This window comes from Bombus fervidus, chromosome 11 (assembly GCF_041682495.2).
Source record: "Bombus fervidus isolate BK054 chromosome 11, iyBomFerv1, whole genome shotgun sequence".
Classification (NCBI taxonomy): domain Eukaryota; kingdom Metazoa; phylum Arthropoda; class Insecta; order Hymenoptera; family Apidae; genus Bombus; species Bombus fervidus.
In genome coordinates this window covers 37,583-53,063 of record NC_091527.1, presented here as the reverse complement: position 1 = coordinate 53,063, position 15,481 = coordinate 37,583, and the positions used below count along the sequence as shown (strand labels likewise).

General features: G+C 31.3%; 7 protein-coding genes and 2 pseudogenes across 7 annotated transcripts; 4 read left to right on the top strand and 5 right to left on the bottom strand.

The window, feature by feature from the left end:
• Window positions 1-64: 64 nt before the first annotated feature.
• Window positions 65-1,385, bottom strand: Rpl10 (ribosomal protein L10). The gene is made up of 3 exons (XM_072012339.1): window positions 1,162-1,385; window positions 607-912; window positions 65-440 (listed from the first exon to the last, which is right to left on the bottom strand). The coding sequence occupies exons 1-3, from the start codon at window positions 1,182-1,184 to the stop codon at window positions 110-112; spliced, it is 660 nt and encodes a 219-aa protein (XP_071868440.1). The 5' UTR covers window positions 1,185-1,385; the 3' UTR covers window positions 65-109.
• A 593-nt stretch (window positions 1,386-1,978) lies between these two features.
• Window positions 1,979-3,188, top strand: LOC139991936 (mediator of RNA polymerase II transcription subunit 9-like). The gene is made up of 3 exons (XM_074111953.1): window positions 1,979-2,028; window positions 2,152-2,257; window positions 2,371-3,188. Exons 1-3 carry the CDS (start codon window positions 1,994-1,996, stop codon window positions 2,509-2,511), a joined length of 282 nt encoding a protein of 93 aa, XP_073968054.1. The 5' UTR covers window positions 1,979-1,993; the 3' UTR covers window positions 2,512-3,188.
• Window positions 3,122-4,748, bottom strand: LOC139992018 (GTP-binding protein 1 pseudogene; annotated as a pseudogene).
• A 26-nt stretch (window positions 4,749-4,774) lies between these two features.
• Window positions 4,775-6,603, top strand: LOC139992017 (E3 ubiquitin ligase RNF157-like). Its single transcript, XM_072012452.1, has 6 exons — window positions 4,775-4,956; window positions 5,038-5,241; window positions 5,310-5,552; window positions 5,735-5,895; window positions 5,987-6,257; window positions 6,370-6,603. The coding sequence occupies exons 1-6, from the start codon at window positions 4,783-4,785 to the stop codon at window positions 6,544-6,546; spliced, it is 1,230 nt and encodes a 409-aa protein (XP_071868553.1). The 5' UTR covers window positions 4,775-4,782; the 3' UTR covers window positions 6,547-6,603.
• A 330-nt stretch (window positions 6,604-6,933) lies between these two features.
• LOC139991933 (large ribosomal subunit protein uL16) lies at window positions 6,934-8,254 on the bottom strand. Its single transcript, XM_072012338.1, has 3 exons — window positions 8,031-8,254; window positions 7,476-7,781; window positions 6,934-7,309 (listed from the first exon to the last, which is right to left on the bottom strand). Exons 1-3 carry the CDS (start codon window positions 8,051-8,053, stop codon window positions 6,979-6,981), a joined length of 660 nt encoding a protein of 219 aa, XP_071868439.1. The 5' UTR covers window positions 8,054-8,254; the 3' UTR covers window positions 6,934-6,978.
• A 593-nt stretch (window positions 8,255-8,847) lies between these two features.
• On the top strand, window positions 8,848-10,058 carry LOC139991934 (mediator of RNA polymerase II transcription subunit 9-like). Its single transcript, XM_074111952.1, has 3 exons — window positions 8,848-8,897; window positions 9,021-9,126; window positions 9,241-10,058. Exons 1-3 carry the CDS (start codon window positions 8,863-8,865, stop codon window positions 9,379-9,381), a joined length of 282 nt encoding a protein of 93 aa, XP_073968053.1. The 5' UTR covers window positions 8,848-8,862; the 3' UTR covers window positions 9,382-10,058.
• Window positions 9,992-11,617, bottom strand: LOC139992005 (GTP-binding protein 1 pseudogene; annotated as a pseudogene).
• Window positions 11,618-11,643: 26 nt separating this feature from the next.
• On the top strand, window positions 11,644-13,472 carry LOC139992004 (E3 ubiquitin ligase RNF157-like). Its single transcript, XM_072012444.1, has 6 exons — window positions 11,644-11,825; window positions 11,907-12,110; window positions 12,179-12,421; window positions 12,604-12,764; window positions 12,856-13,126; window positions 13,239-13,472. Exons 1-6 carry the CDS (start codon window positions 11,652-11,654, stop codon window positions 13,413-13,415), a joined length of 1,230 nt encoding a protein of 409 aa, XP_071868545.1. The 5' UTR covers window positions 11,644-11,651; the 3' UTR covers window positions 13,416-13,472.
• Window positions 13,473-13,801: 329 nt separating this feature from the next.
• Window positions 13,802-15,122, bottom strand: LOC139991912 (large ribosomal subunit protein uL16). Its single transcript, XM_072012311.1, has 3 exons — window positions 14,899-15,122; window positions 14,344-14,649; window positions 13,802-14,177 (listed from the first exon to the last, which is right to left on the bottom strand). Exons 1-3 carry the CDS (start codon window positions 14,919-14,921, stop codon window positions 13,847-13,849), a joined length of 660 nt encoding a protein of 219 aa, XP_071868412.1. The 5' UTR covers window positions 14,922-15,122; the 3' UTR covers window positions 13,802-13,846.
• Window positions 15,123-15,481: the final 359 nt, after the last annotated feature.

Genomic DNA, 15,481 nt, shown 5'->3' with positions numbered 1-15,481 from the left:
GTCCCGGCTTGAGTTGGAAAGCTAGGGGGAACCACTCCTCCTAGCGCCACGTCCCCTAATGACAGCTTTTAGTCTAGCGGTACATTGGTTCGAAAGTTGGTTGTTTTGCTTAAGCAGCAGCAAGAACTTTCCTAAATCTCTTCCATTCTTCAAGTGGCCCATGTTCTGGCAAATATTTTACGTTACATCCGTCTGGAGCTAATCGGCCAGCTTCTTTCAATTCTTCGTATTCTGAGCGATCATACTTGGTGAAGCCCCATTTCTTTGAAACGTAAATTTTTTGTCGGCCCGGAAATTTGAATTTGGCACGACGCAATGCCTCAACTACAGCAGCCTTGTGACGATCAGAAGAACGTACACTCATAATAGGCTGTCCGATGTGTACTCTTGCCACGGTACCTTGCGGCTTACCAAAAGCACCTCGCATTCCTGTTTGAAGCCTTGAAAAGTATAAAATATAAAATATTTATTCAAACATACGTTAGTATATTACTAATATAATATACTAATGAACAATCCATAGAAAATTTAAGTTATAACTAGCTAAGCATTAATTTAAATGATAATAATAGTTATCAAATAAAATACAACAGAATGGTTATATACCTATCAGCTCCAGCGCATGATAACATTTTATTGATGCGAATAACGTGGAATGGGTGGAGTCTCATACGGATATGAAATTGATCTTTTCCAGCGTTTTTAACCATATATTTATTGGCGCAAATACGTCCAGCTTCAAGGGCCTCGGAACTAAGCTGTTCATATTCATCTGAGACCAAGTGCACGCATAATGGAAAATCTTCCACAGAGGCTTTCTTTTTTCCAAGATCGAAGATACGAATCTTTGGATCAGGCACACCTCTACAGAATCTCGACTTTGGATATGGTTTGTTTTTGCAATATCGATAACTATAGAGAAAAATATACGTATAATTCGTATAAGAAGTGTTTACAAGCATTAACGTTGTAAATATAACATAGAATTTACTAATAGAAATGCATGAAGAACACGCATAACCTCCTTCTATACCATTACAAGAGATTATTATAAACTTCATAACTTACAACTTCATACAATATATACAAGTACAAGAGGCGATAATATTTGTATATTAAACTTAAACATTGATAAAGGAAATAAATACGCATGATACGTACCATCTGGCTGGTCGACGTCCCATAATGGCTATCGATAATTAATAAAAATATTTGTCAAATATAAAAATAATACTTGTATAAGTTTGTTTAATAATTTTAAACGATAAAAAACGAGAGAATGAAGGATATATGTTTGGATACTTCAAGATTAAGACAGATTAGTATCAAACACGTATTCTCTTACGTCCTTTACAAATGTTGAACGAGAAAGAAGCTACAGTTAACTAAACTGAACTCGGTTGCAAGTGAACCTGGTGAAATTTGGTTACAACTTAAAAGTTACTATTTAAGGGAAATTTCTACTCAACGATAGAGTTTTTGCAACAGATTGTGATCGAAGCCATATGAACGCGGCTGTGTTGTCATAGAAATACACAAAGTGTTATAATTACGATGCATTACTTGTACTTGATCAAATTGTTATAATGGAATCGGAATTATCGGAGGAAGGTGCCTTACGCTAACAATTTACAGTGGATGATTTGGATATTGAAATATTACCACTTGTATACGAAATAATTCGGAGATTCGTATATCTTGATAACCTAATAGTTAAGATAATGATACTCATCAATTGACTTTCCTTGGAAATAAAAGTTTTAACCTTTAACGTTTTGTTACTCGTTGTTATTCCTTTTTCTTTTTAGACACACTGTATACATTTTTAATTCTGAGATTATCTTTCGAGACAATACTTTATTTATAATTACAAATGATATAGAAATTATACATTTAGAAAAATATTTTTTAATCTGTTATGGTGTGATTGATAACAAGAAATTAGAGAAGTTATTTCACCAGTATATTAAAACATCAATGTGCTACTAAGTTTATGTGTTGTAGTTATGTAGAAATTATATACAATATGTATGTGTATTAAAATCCTTTTGAAAGAAGTGTATTTCAAATGAAATCTGTTAACATAGATATAGAGTATAAAAATTTTATTTCACAATGTTTATGTTACACGTATACTTAATTTATTTTTAGTGTTGAGAAAGATCCACATGACACCACACAGAAAGCTAAAGAGTCGCAAGATACAAGTCATAAAATATTAGAGCTCCAAAAGAAATTAGATTCTGCAAGGGCACAGGTATAGTACCATGAAAATTCTTTTTACTTTCGGGATATAAATAATTTTTTTGTTTTATATATATACTTAGACCATAGGCTGAATTTACGATACATAGTTTTCATGTTTTATAGATTAGAAGATTGCCAGGAATAGAATACAGTAAAGAAGAACAGTTGCAAAAACTTGAAACTCTACGTAAACAACTTAGGCTTAAAAGGGAGCTGTTACTGAAATATCGTAACATGTGTACATTTGAAGTCCCAAAAGTATAAATAATTTTGTTTGTTTAAGAAAAAGCTATTTACAACAGAATGGGTTTTTGCGCATGTTATTTACATATTTGATGCGTAATGAAAAATTAATCGAGAAATTGGCAAATACAAAACCGATTAGGCAGTCTGCACGATTTGTAGCATATTTATTACTTCAGAGTAGAACACATGGTATTCATTTATCTTTTGATCGTGAAAAATTTGTTAGGCAATTAAGATTGTTTACAAATACATTTAGACAAAAGTTGCAAGAAGCTAAAGATGAAATGAAGAAAAATCCACCAAAGTAATCCTCGTATATATATATTTAAGTTATAGTGGCAAAAATTAGGAAATGAAGGAAGATATATTAGATTTTGTAAAAATTATATATATAGCTATAGTTTATTATTCTAGACTTGATTCAGTTAAAAAAAATTACATTTGTAACAATTGCCTTATAAAAAGGTAATAAAAAATATGAACATCTAATTTTTTAAATTTATTATTCCATTTAGTATAAAAACAAATTCGAATCTTACTTCTATGTTTCTGTTATTTTTTTTTTTTTTATAGTACAATAAACGAAAATGGAAATTATACGTACATATATCATGTTCCACGAGAATTTTTACTTGTACATCTACAATATGATTTGTATTAGTTAATAATAACTAATTAATAATTTTGTAATTATACATGTTATATTTTTCTTGTGTTCCCTTTCTATCCATTTTGTTATTGTTAAATGTGATATTGTTAATATTTCTTCTATCATCTTAAACTCCCTTTTATATCACTAATTCATAAGTATCTACATATTCTCATTCAATGTTTTTATTTTTTAACCAACACTTGTTCATTATCATTAGTTTACATTTTCTTTCTGTTAAAAAGATCTTTCTTGGATGTGCTACACTGTATCTAATATAAAAATTTTATACAATATAATTTCATATGCCGCATATCTAATGTTATTTTATATCTTTTCTGTAAGAATCTTGTTCTTCTCACATGCATAAAAATGAATTTTATATTACAACTACAGCAAATATATTACAATAGATAGATATTTCCTGTACATCATTTATAAGAGTACAACAATGCAATATTCGAAAAATTAATAATTTTTTCGAAATTTTATCTCAATAAGCACAGATATTATCATGCAAAAAAAGAACATCTGAATATACTTTTGATAAAATTTGAGAAAGGCATTAACAATTACGATATAGGTGCTCGATAGTAGCAAAAAAAAAAAAAAAACAGATACACACACACACACACTCATCTTTTATATATAGATTATATTCACTTAATACTATTTTAAGATACAGTTGCGTTTATAAAAATAAAACACTTTATGAATAACAACGTATATTTTGTCATCATTTTATCGTTCTAAAAACGACATTTCTATATTTTTAATAATTTAGTCAAAATGTGAAAGACAATTTGTACTCTAATAGGGTTGAGAGCACGATGTGCGTTATATGAAACAGTTCAGGGGATACTTTTATACTTCAAGATGAAAATCACGATCCTTAAGAATACAAGTAACACTAAAACTAGATAAAGTTGTCATTATGATACGTTATAATTTTATATATGCTTTAATATAAATAACCACTAAAATAATATGTTTTATATATAAACGGTATACTCTCTTTACAGTTCTTGAACTTTGTAGTACTTTCCTACAACCCGGGGACTTTAAGATCCTTATTAACAGCCTTAAATTTTCCTGTAATATATTTGGTGGACACATGTCAATTTTCGTAACAACAACAAATACTGGAACTGATAGAGCTAAAGCTAAACCTAGATGTTCCTTTGTCATTCCAACAATACCAGCATTTGCTCCAACCATTAACATACCTAAATATTAAATATTTATGCATTAAGGATAGATGTACATAGATATTTTTTAAATAACATTATCAAAAGGTTTTACCAAAGTCAGGGGCGTGTCCTGTCATTCCAAAAACAGTTGTTTTTAAATATCTTTCATGTCCAGCAAGATCAATGAATGTAATAACTTTAGAAGACTTCTCACATATTTTAACCCAATCCAGGGATCCATGCTCTGGTTTATTTACTACATTACCTATATGCAAAACATGTGTTTATCATACATACATATATTACAATATACATAATATAAAGATATAACGTTTAACATTTGGCATGTCAATCTTGTTCCGTACCAACACTATCAAATCCAAGAATGTCGTTTCCAACGGAACTAGTACGTCCTGTTTGATGACATACAAATTTTACATACTATACACAATGTTATATCTAAAGAAAAGTATTATTTGTAGATACATACCAAGGGATTCATCTATGAATTCTGAGACATATTATTATAAGAAAGGTGCCAATCAGTTATTTTCTCAAATGTCACATATGTTTGATCCAACTGCCTACAGCAAAGAAGATTTATTGTACAATGCTGACAGGGAAGTATGTACGTTTGAAGTATCTGTATATTATATTTATAAAACTTTGAAGTTATCTTTTGTTCATCATTATAATTACTTATAGATAATTCCAATAGCAATCCATTGTGTAGCAGAAGAAGGCTCAGACGAACCGAAACAATCTCATACAACTGTTGCAGTTGTTGAAAAACATTCGGATGGAACATACGTATTAAAAGCTCTTAAACAAAAGCTTTATGTTGATGGTCTTTGTTACTTGCTTCAAGAAATATATGGAATTGAAAATAAAAACGCCGAAAATGCAAAGGTATAAAATAATAATATATACCCAAAATTTCTTATTTTATATTCGTTTCACATCAATTTATTTTTCAGCAACAAGGTAGTGATGAAGATACAGATGATAATGGATCAGAATGTGTTATTTGTATGTGTGACGTGCGAGATACTTTAATATTACCGTGTAGACATCTATGCCTATGTAATAGTTGTGCGGATTCTCTCCGATATCAAGCGAACAATTGTCCAATATGTCGGGCCCCTTTTAGAGCTCTTCTTCAAATTAAAGCTCTACAGAAAGCAACTGGAGCTATTATATCAAATCCACCATTACCAGAGGTCAATATTTATTCATACAAGTAATTATCAAAATGCATGTCAGTGTTATGTGCACATATGTTTACAAATATGTTTATCATCTTTATGTCTTATTCTATTTTGGTACAGTTTGTTGTAAAATTTAATTGAAAACAATAGACTGCCTTTTTAACTGATAAAAGAAATGTTGAATCCTTTTTTAGGGAAGTTGTGAAAATATACCAGCTGGATATGAAGCTGTATCATTAATAGAGGCTTTGAATGGTCCATATATTCCAAGAACTGCTGTTCTTGCGCCAGAATCTCCAGACACTTCTGATACAGATACAGCCAGTGCAATTCAAGCAGCTGAAGCATTAAATAGGTAAAATATTATATTACTTAAATTTTTAAATTTACGTTTAGTTTATGTTAATATAATCGATTTAAATTGTAATTCACATGTTATTTAAAAGGTCTATAGAACGTACACCTGTATCGAAACATGTGTCTTCAAAAGATGGAGATGTATCTGCAAGAACAAGTGGTACTACATGCCCTACCCCAGAATTTCGAATGTCTGTCTTGTTAGCTAGAGATGAACATTCAGGATCACAGAAAGATTTACATACCCGATCTCCAGCAATGAGAATGAAAAACTCCGGACATTTACGGGAAAAAGCAGTATTACGATCACGAGATACCCTTAGACTTGTTAATGAAAAACAACCAGTTTCTCTTTACGAGGTAATCTCCTGATGTCCAATTTTCAATATTTTTTCGTTACATAGCACTTTTAACAAAATATTAAAAATATGTAGATTTTTACTACGTTGACCAAATAAATCAGTATTTACAGGGACAAGGACAAGATGAAGACAGTGAGGCAGAGAAATTATCTCCATTATTAGATGCAGCAACTAGTACAGAGGCACTTGATACACATAGTCGCGGAATATGTGATATAGATATTGATGATGAGATTCAAAATACAGAAAATGAAAATGATGTGGATATTACATGTCATTCACATTGAAATAAATATCATCAGATGATATCTAATTATATCTTCCAAAAAAAAAAATGAAGTATATTTAATTAAGTTTTATAATATAAGATTACACAAATAAAGACGAAATATGACAGCTTTTAGTCTTTTTTTTTTTTTTTTTATCGTGGGGAAATCCTCATGGACACTCGGCGCTGCGTAGCAACGACCGTGTAGTGTCGGACTCCTACCGACTAAAACCCCACGGTGGTCATCCCGATGTTCAGAGGTGCACCCGGGGTCTCTTGCGAATCACTACCGAGTGCAACCTCGTCGTCTATCTCCCTGCCGTTGTAGTTGTCTAGGGAGGCGTCCCGGCTTGAGTTGGAAAGCTAGGGGGAACCACTCCTCCTAGCGCCACGTCCCCTAATGACAGCTTTTAGTCTAGCGGTACATTGGTTCGAAAGTTGGTTGTTTTGCTTAAGCAGCAGCAAGAACTTTCCTAAATCTCTTCCATTCTTCAAGTGGCCCATGTTCTGGCAAATATTTTACGTTACATCCGTCTGGAGCTAATCGGCCAGCTTCTTTCAATTCTTCGTATTCTGAGCGATCATACTTGGTGAAGCCCCATTTCTTTGAAACGTAAATTTTTTGTCGGCCCGGAAATTTGAATTTGGCACGACGCAATGCCTCAACTACAGCAGCCTTGTGACGATCAGAAGAACGTACACTCATAATAGGCTGTCCGATGTGTACTCTTGCCACGGTACCTTGCGGCTTACCAAAAGCACCTCGCATTCCTGTTTGAAGCCTTGAAAAGTATAAAATATAAAATATTTATTCAAACATACGTTAGTATATTACTAATATAATATACTAATGAACAATCCATAGAAAATTTAAGTTATAACTAGCTAAGCATTAATTTAAATGATAATAATAGTTATCAAATAAAATACAACAGAATGGTTATATACCTATCAGCTCCAGCGCATGATAACATTTTATTGATGCGAATAACGTGGAATGGGTGGAGTCTCATACGGATATGAAATTGATCTTTTCCAGCGTTTTTAACCATATATTTATTGGCGCAAATACGTCCAGCTTCAAGGGCCTCGGAACTAAGCTGTTCATATTCATCTGAGACCAAGTGCACGCATAATGGAAAATCTTCCACAGAGGCTTTCTTTTTTCCAAGATCGAAGATACGAATCTTTGGATCAGGCACACCTCTACAGAATCTCGACTTTGGATATGGTTTGTTTTTGCAATATCGATAACTATAGAGAAAAATATACGTATAATTCGTATAAGAAGTGTTTACAAGCATTAACGTTGTAAATATAACATAGAATTTACTAATAGAAATGCATGAAGAACACGCATAACCTCCTTCTATACCATTACAAGAGATTATTATAAACTTCATAACTTACAACTTCATACAATATATACAAGTACAAGAGGCGATAATATTTGTATATTAAACTTAAACATTGATAAAGGAAATAAATACGCATGATACGTACCATCTGGCTGGTCGACGTCCCATAATGGCTATCGATAATTAATAAAAATATTTGTCAAATATAAAAATAATACTTGTATAAGTTTGTTTAATAATTTTAAACGATAAAAAACGAGAGAATGAAGGATATATGTTTGGATACTTCAAGATTAAGACAGATTAGTATCAAACACGTATTCTCTTACGTCCTTTACAAATGTTGAACGAGAAAGAAGCTACAGTTAACTAAACTGAACTCGGTTGCAAGTGAACCTGGTGAAATTTGGTTACAACTTAAAAGTTACTATTTAAGGGAAATTTCTACTCAACGATAGAGTTTTTGCAACAGATTGTGATCGAAGCCATATGAACGCGGCTGTGTTGTCATAGAAATACACAAAGTGTTATAATTACGATGCATTACTTGTACTTGATCAAATTGTTATAATGGAATCGGAATTATCGGAGGAAGGTGCCTTACGCTAACAATTTACAGTGGATGATTTGGATATTGAAATATTACCACTTGTATACGAAATAATTCGGAGATTCGTATATCTTGATAACCTAATAGTTAAGATAATGATACTCATCAATTGACTTTCCTTGGAAATAAAAGTTTTAACCTTTAACGTTTTGTTACTCGTTGTTATTCCTTTTTCTTTTTAGACACACTGTATACATTTTTAATTCTGAGATTATCTTTCGAGACAATACTTTATTTATAATTACAAATGATATAGAAATTATACATTTAGAAAAATATTTTTTAATCTGTTATGGTGTGATTGATAACAAGAAATTAGAGAAGTTATTTCACCAGTATATTAAAACATCAATGTGCTACTAAGTTTATGTGTTGTAGTTATGTAGAAATTATATACAATATGTATGTGTATTAAAATCCTTTTGAAAGAAGTGTATTTCAAATGAAATCTGTTAACATAGATATAGAGTATAAAAATTTTATTTCACAATGTTTATGTTACACGTATACTTAATTTATTTTTAGTGTTGAGAAAGATCCACATGACACCACACAGAAAGCTAAAGAGTCGCAAGATACAAGTCATAAAATATTAGAGCTCCAAAAGAAATTAGATTCTGCAAGGGCACAGGTATAGTACCATGAAAATTCTTTTTACTTTCGGGATATAAATAAATTTTTTTGTTTTATATATATACTTAGACCATAGGCTGAATTTACGATACATAGTTTTCATGTTTTATAGATTAGAAGATTGCCAGGAATAGAATACAGTAAAGAAGAACAGTTGCAAAAACTTGAAACTCTACGTAAACAACTTAGGCTTAAAAGGGAGCTGTTACTGAAATATCGTAACATGTGTACATTTGAAGTCCCAAAAGTATAAATAATTTTGTTTGTTTAAGAAAAAGCTATTTACAACAGAATGGGTTTTTGCGCATGTTATTTACATATTTGATGCGTAATGAAAAATTAATCGAGAAATTGGCAAATACAAAACCGATTAGGCAGTCTGCACGATTTGTAGCATATTTATTACTTCAGAGTAGAACACATGGTATTCATTTATCTTTTGATCGTGAAAAATTTGTTAGGCAATTAAGATTGTTTACAAATACATTTAGACAAAAGTTGCAAGAAGCTAAAGATGAAATGAAGAAAAATCCACCAAAGTAGTCCTCGTATATATATATTTAAGTTATAGTGGCAAAAATTAGGAAATGAAGGAAGATATATTAGATTTTGTAAAAATTATATATATAGCTATAGTTTATTATTCTAGACTTGATTCAGTTAAAAAAAATTACATTTGTAACAATTGCCTTATAAAAAGGTAATAAAAAATATGAACATCTAATTTTTTAAATTTATTATTCCATTTAGTATAAAAACAAATTCGAATCTTACTTCTATGTTTCTGTTATTTTTTTTTTTTTTATAGTACAATAAACGAAAATGGAAATTATACGTACATATATCATGTTCCACGAGAATTTTTACTTGTACATCTACAATATGATTTGTATTAGTTAATAATAACTAATTAATAATTTTGTAATTATACATGTTATATTTTTCTTGTGTTCCCTTTCTATCCATTTTGTTATTGTTAAATGTGATATTGTTAATATTTCTTCTATCATCTTAAACTCCCTTTTATATCACTAATTCATAAGTATCTACATATTCTCATTCAATGTTTTTATTTTTTAACCAACACTTGTTCATTATCATTAGTTTACATTTTCTTTCTGTTAAAAAGATCTTTCTTGGATGTGCTACACTGTATCTAATATAAAAATTTTATACAATATAATTTCATATGCCGCATATCTAATGTTATTTTATATCTTTTCTGTAAGAATCTTGTTCTTCTCACATGCATAAAAATGAATTTTATATTACAACTACAGCAAATATATTACAATAGATAGATATTTCCTGTACATCATTTATAAGAGTACAACAATGCAATATTCGAAAAATTAATAATTTTTTCGAAATTTTATCTCAATAAGCACAGATATTATCATGCAAAAAAAGAACATCTGAATATACTTTTGATAAAATTTGAGAAAGGCATTAACAATTACGATATAGGTGCTCGATAGTAGCAAAAAAAAAAAAAAACAGATACACACACACACACACTCATCTTTTATATATAGATTATATTCACTTAATACTATTTTAAGATACAGTTGCGTTTATAAAAATAAAACACTTTATGAATAACAACGTATATTTTGTCATCATTTTATCGTTCTAAAAACGACATTTCTATATTTTTAATAATTTAGTCAAAATGTGAAAGACAATTTGTACTCTAATAGGGTTGAGAGCACGATGTGCGTTATATGAAACAGTTCAGGGGATACTTTTATACTTCAAGATGAAAATCGCGATCCTTAAGAATACAAGTAACACTAAAACTAGATAAAGTTGTCATTATGATACGTTATAATTTTATATATGCTTTAATATAAATAACCACTAAAATAATATGTTTTATATATAAACGGTATACTCTCTTTACAGTTCTTGAACTTTGTAGTACTTTCCTACAACCCGGGGACTTTAAGATCCTTATTAACAGCCTTAAATTTTCCTGTAATATATTTGGTGGACACATGTCAATTTTCGTAACAACAACAAATACTGGAACTGATAGAGCTAAAGCTAAACCTAGATGTTCCTTTGTCATTCCAACAATACCAGCATTTGCTCCAACCATTAACATACCTAAATATTAAATATTTATGCATTAAGGATAGATGTACATAGATATTTTTTAAATAACATTATCAAAAGGTTTTACCAAAGTCAGGGGCGTGTCCTGTCATTCCAAAAACAGTTGTTTTTAAATATCTTTCATGTCCAGCAAGATCAATGAATGTAATAACTTTAGAAGACTTCTCACATATTTTAACCCAATCCAGGGATCCATGCTCTGGTTTATTTACTACATTACCTATATGCAAAACATGTGTTTATCATACATACATATATTACAATATACATAATATAAAGATATAACGTTTAACATTTGGCATGTCAATCTTGTTCCGTACCAACACTATCAAATCCAAGAATGTCGTTTCCAACGGAACTAGTACGTCCTGTTTGATGACATACAAATTTTACATACTATACACAATGTTATATCTAAAGAAAAGTATTATTTGTAGATACATACCAAGGGATTCATCTATGAATTCTGAGACATATTATTATAAGAAAGGTGCCAATCAGTTATTTTCTCAAATGTCACATATGTTTGATCCAACTGCCTACAGCAAAGAAGATTTATTGTACAATGCTGACAGGGAAGTATGTACGTTTGAAGTATCTGTATATTATATTTATAAAACTTTGAAGTTATCTTTTGTTCATCATTATAATTACTTATAGATAATTCCAATAGCAATCCATTGTGTAGCAGAAGAAGGCTCAGACGAACCGAAACAATCTCATACAACTGTTGCAGTTGTTGAAAAACATTCGGATGGAACATACGTATTAAAAGCTCTTAAACAAAAGCTTTATGTTGATGGTCTTTGTTACTTGCTTCAAGAAATATATGGAATTGAAAATAAAAACGCCGAAAATGCAAAGGTATAAAATAATAATATATACCCAAAATTTCTTATTTTATATTCGTTTCACATCAATTTATTTTTCAGCAACAAGGTAGTGATGAAGATACAGATGATAATGGATCAGAATGTGTTATTTGTATGTGTGACGTGCGAGATACTTTAATATTACCGTGTAGACATCTATGCCTATGTAATAGTTGTGCGGATTCTCTTCGATATCAAGCGAACAATTGTCCAATATGTCGGGCCCCTTTTAGAGCTCTTCTTCAAATTAAAGCTCTACAGAAAGCAACTGGAGCTATTATATCAAATCCACCATTACCAGAGGTCAATATTTATTCATACAAGTAATTATCAAAATGCATGTCAGTGTTATGTGCACATATGTTTACAAATATGTTTATCATCTTTATGTCTTATTCTATTTTGGTACAGTTTGTTGTAAAATTTAATTGAAAACAATAGACTGCCTTTTGAACTGATAAAAGAAATGTTGAATCCTTTTTTAGGGAAGTTGTGAAAATATACCAGCTGGATATGAAGCTGTATCATTAATAGAGGCTTTGAATGGTCCATATATTCCAAGAACTGCTGTTCTTGCGCCAGAATCTCCAGACACTCCTGATACAGATACAGCCAGTGCAATTCAAGCAGCTGAAGCATTAAATAGGTAAAATATTATATTACTTAAATTTTTAAATTTACGTTTAGTTTATGTTAATATAATCGATTTAAATTGTAATTCACATGTTATTTAAAAGGTCTATAGAACGTACACCTGTATCGAAACATGTGTCTTCAAAAGATGGAGATGTATCTGCAAGAACAAGTGGTACTACATGCCCTACCCCAGAATTTCGAATGTCTGTCTTGTTAGCTAGAGATGAACATTCAGGATCACAGAAAGATTTACATACCCGATCTCCAGCAATGAGAATGAAAAACTCCGGACATTTACGGGAAAAAGCAGTATTACGATCACGAGATACCCTTAGACTTGTTAATGAAAAACAACCAGTTTCTCTTTACGAGGTAATCTCCTGATGTCCAATTTTCAATATTTTTTCGTTACATAGCACTTTTAACAAAATATTAAAAATATGTAGATTTTTACTACGTTGACCAAATAAATCAGTATTTACAGGGACAAGGACAAGATGAAGACAGTGAGGCAGAGAAATTATCTCCATTATTAGATGCAGCAACTAGTACAGAGGCACTTGATACACATAGTCGCGGAATATGTGATATAGATATTGATGATGAGATTCAAAATACAGAAAATGAAAATGATGTGGATATTACATGTCATTCACATTGAAATAAATATCATCAGATGATATCTAATTATATCTTCCAAAAAAAAAAATGAAGTATATTTAATTAAGTTTTATAATATAAGATTACACAAATAAAGACGAAATATGACAGCTTTTAGTCTTTTTTTTTTTTTTTTATCGTGGGGAAATCCTCATGGACACTCGGCGCTGCGTAGCAACGACCGTGTAGTGTCGGACTCCTACCGACTAAAACCCCACGGTGGTCATCCCGATGTTCAGAGGTGCACCCGGGGTCTCTTGCGAATCACTACCGAGTGCAACCTCGTCGTCTATCTCCCTGCCGTTGTAGTTGTCTAGGGAGGCGTCCCGGCTTGAGTTGGAAAGCTAGGGGGAACCACTCCTCCTAGCGCCACGTCCCCTAATGACAGCTTTTAGTCTAGCGGTACATTGGTTCGAAAGTTGGTTGTTTTGCTTAAGCAGCAGCAAGAACTTTCCTAAATCTCTTCCATTCTTCAAGTGGCCCATGTTCTGGCAAATATTTTACGTTACATCCGTCTGGAGCTAATCGGCCAGCTTCTTTCAATTCTTCGTATTCTGAGCGATCATACTTGGTGAAGCCCCATTTCTTTGAAACGTAAATTTTTTGTCGGCCCGGAAATTTGAATTTGGCACGACGCAATGCCTCAACTACAGCAGCCTTGTGACGATCAGAAGAACGTACACTCATAATAGGCTGTCCGATGTGTACTCTTGCCACGGTACCTTGCGGCTTACCAAAAGCACCTCGCATTCCTGTTTGAAGCCTTGAAAAGTATAAAATATAAAATATTTATTCAAACATACGTTAGTATATTACTAATATAATATACTAATGAACAATCCATAGAAAATTTAAGTTATAACTAGCTAAGCATTAATTTAAATGATAATAATAGTTATCAAATAAAATACAACAGAATGGTTATATACCTATCAGCTCCAGCGCATGATAACATTTTATTGATGCGAATAACGTGGAATGGGTGGAGTCTCATACGGATATGAAATTGATCTTTTCCAGCGTTTTTAACCATATATTTATTGGCGCAAATACGTCCAGCTTCAAGGGCCTCGGAACTAAGCTGTTCATATTCATCTGAGACCAAGTGCACGCATAATGGAAAATCTTCCACAGAGGCTTTCTTTTTTCCAAGATCGAAGATACGAATCTTTGGATCAGGCACACCTCTACAGAATCTCGACTTTGGATATGGTTTGTTTTTGCAATATCGATAACTATAGAGAAAAATATACGTATAATTCGTATAAGAAGTGTTTACAAGCATTAACGTTGTAAATATAACATAGAATTTACTAATAGAAATGCATGAAGAACACGCATAACCTCCTTCTATACCATTACAAGAGATTATTATAAACTTCATAACTTACAACTTCATACAATATATACAAGTACAAGAGGCGATAATATTTGTATATTAAACTTAAACATTGATAAAGGAAATAAATACGCATGATACGTACCATCTGGCTGGTCGACGTCCCATAATGGCTATCGATAATTAATAAAAATATTTGTCAAATATAAAAATAATACTTGTATAAGTTTGTTTAATAATTTTAAACGATAAAAAACGAGAGAATGAAGGATATATGTTTGGATACTTCAAGATTAAGACAGATTAGTATCAAACACGTATTCTCTTACGTCCTTTACAAATGTTGAACGAGAAAGAAGCTACAGTTAACTAAACTGAACTCGGTTGCAAGTGAACCTGGTGAAATTTGGTTACAACTTAAAAGTTACTATTTAAGGGAAATTTCTACTCAACGATAGAGTTTTTGCAACAGATTGTGATCGAAGCCATATGAACGCGGCTGTGTTGTCATAGAAATACACAAAGTGTTATAATTACGATGCATTACTTGTACTTGATCAAATTGTTATAATGGAATCGGAATTATCGGAGGAAGGTGCCTTACGCTAACAATTTACAGTGGATGATTTGGATATTGAAATATTACCACTTGTATACGAAATAATTCGGAGATTCGTATATCTTGATAACCTAATAGTTAAGATAATGATACTCATCAATTGACTTTC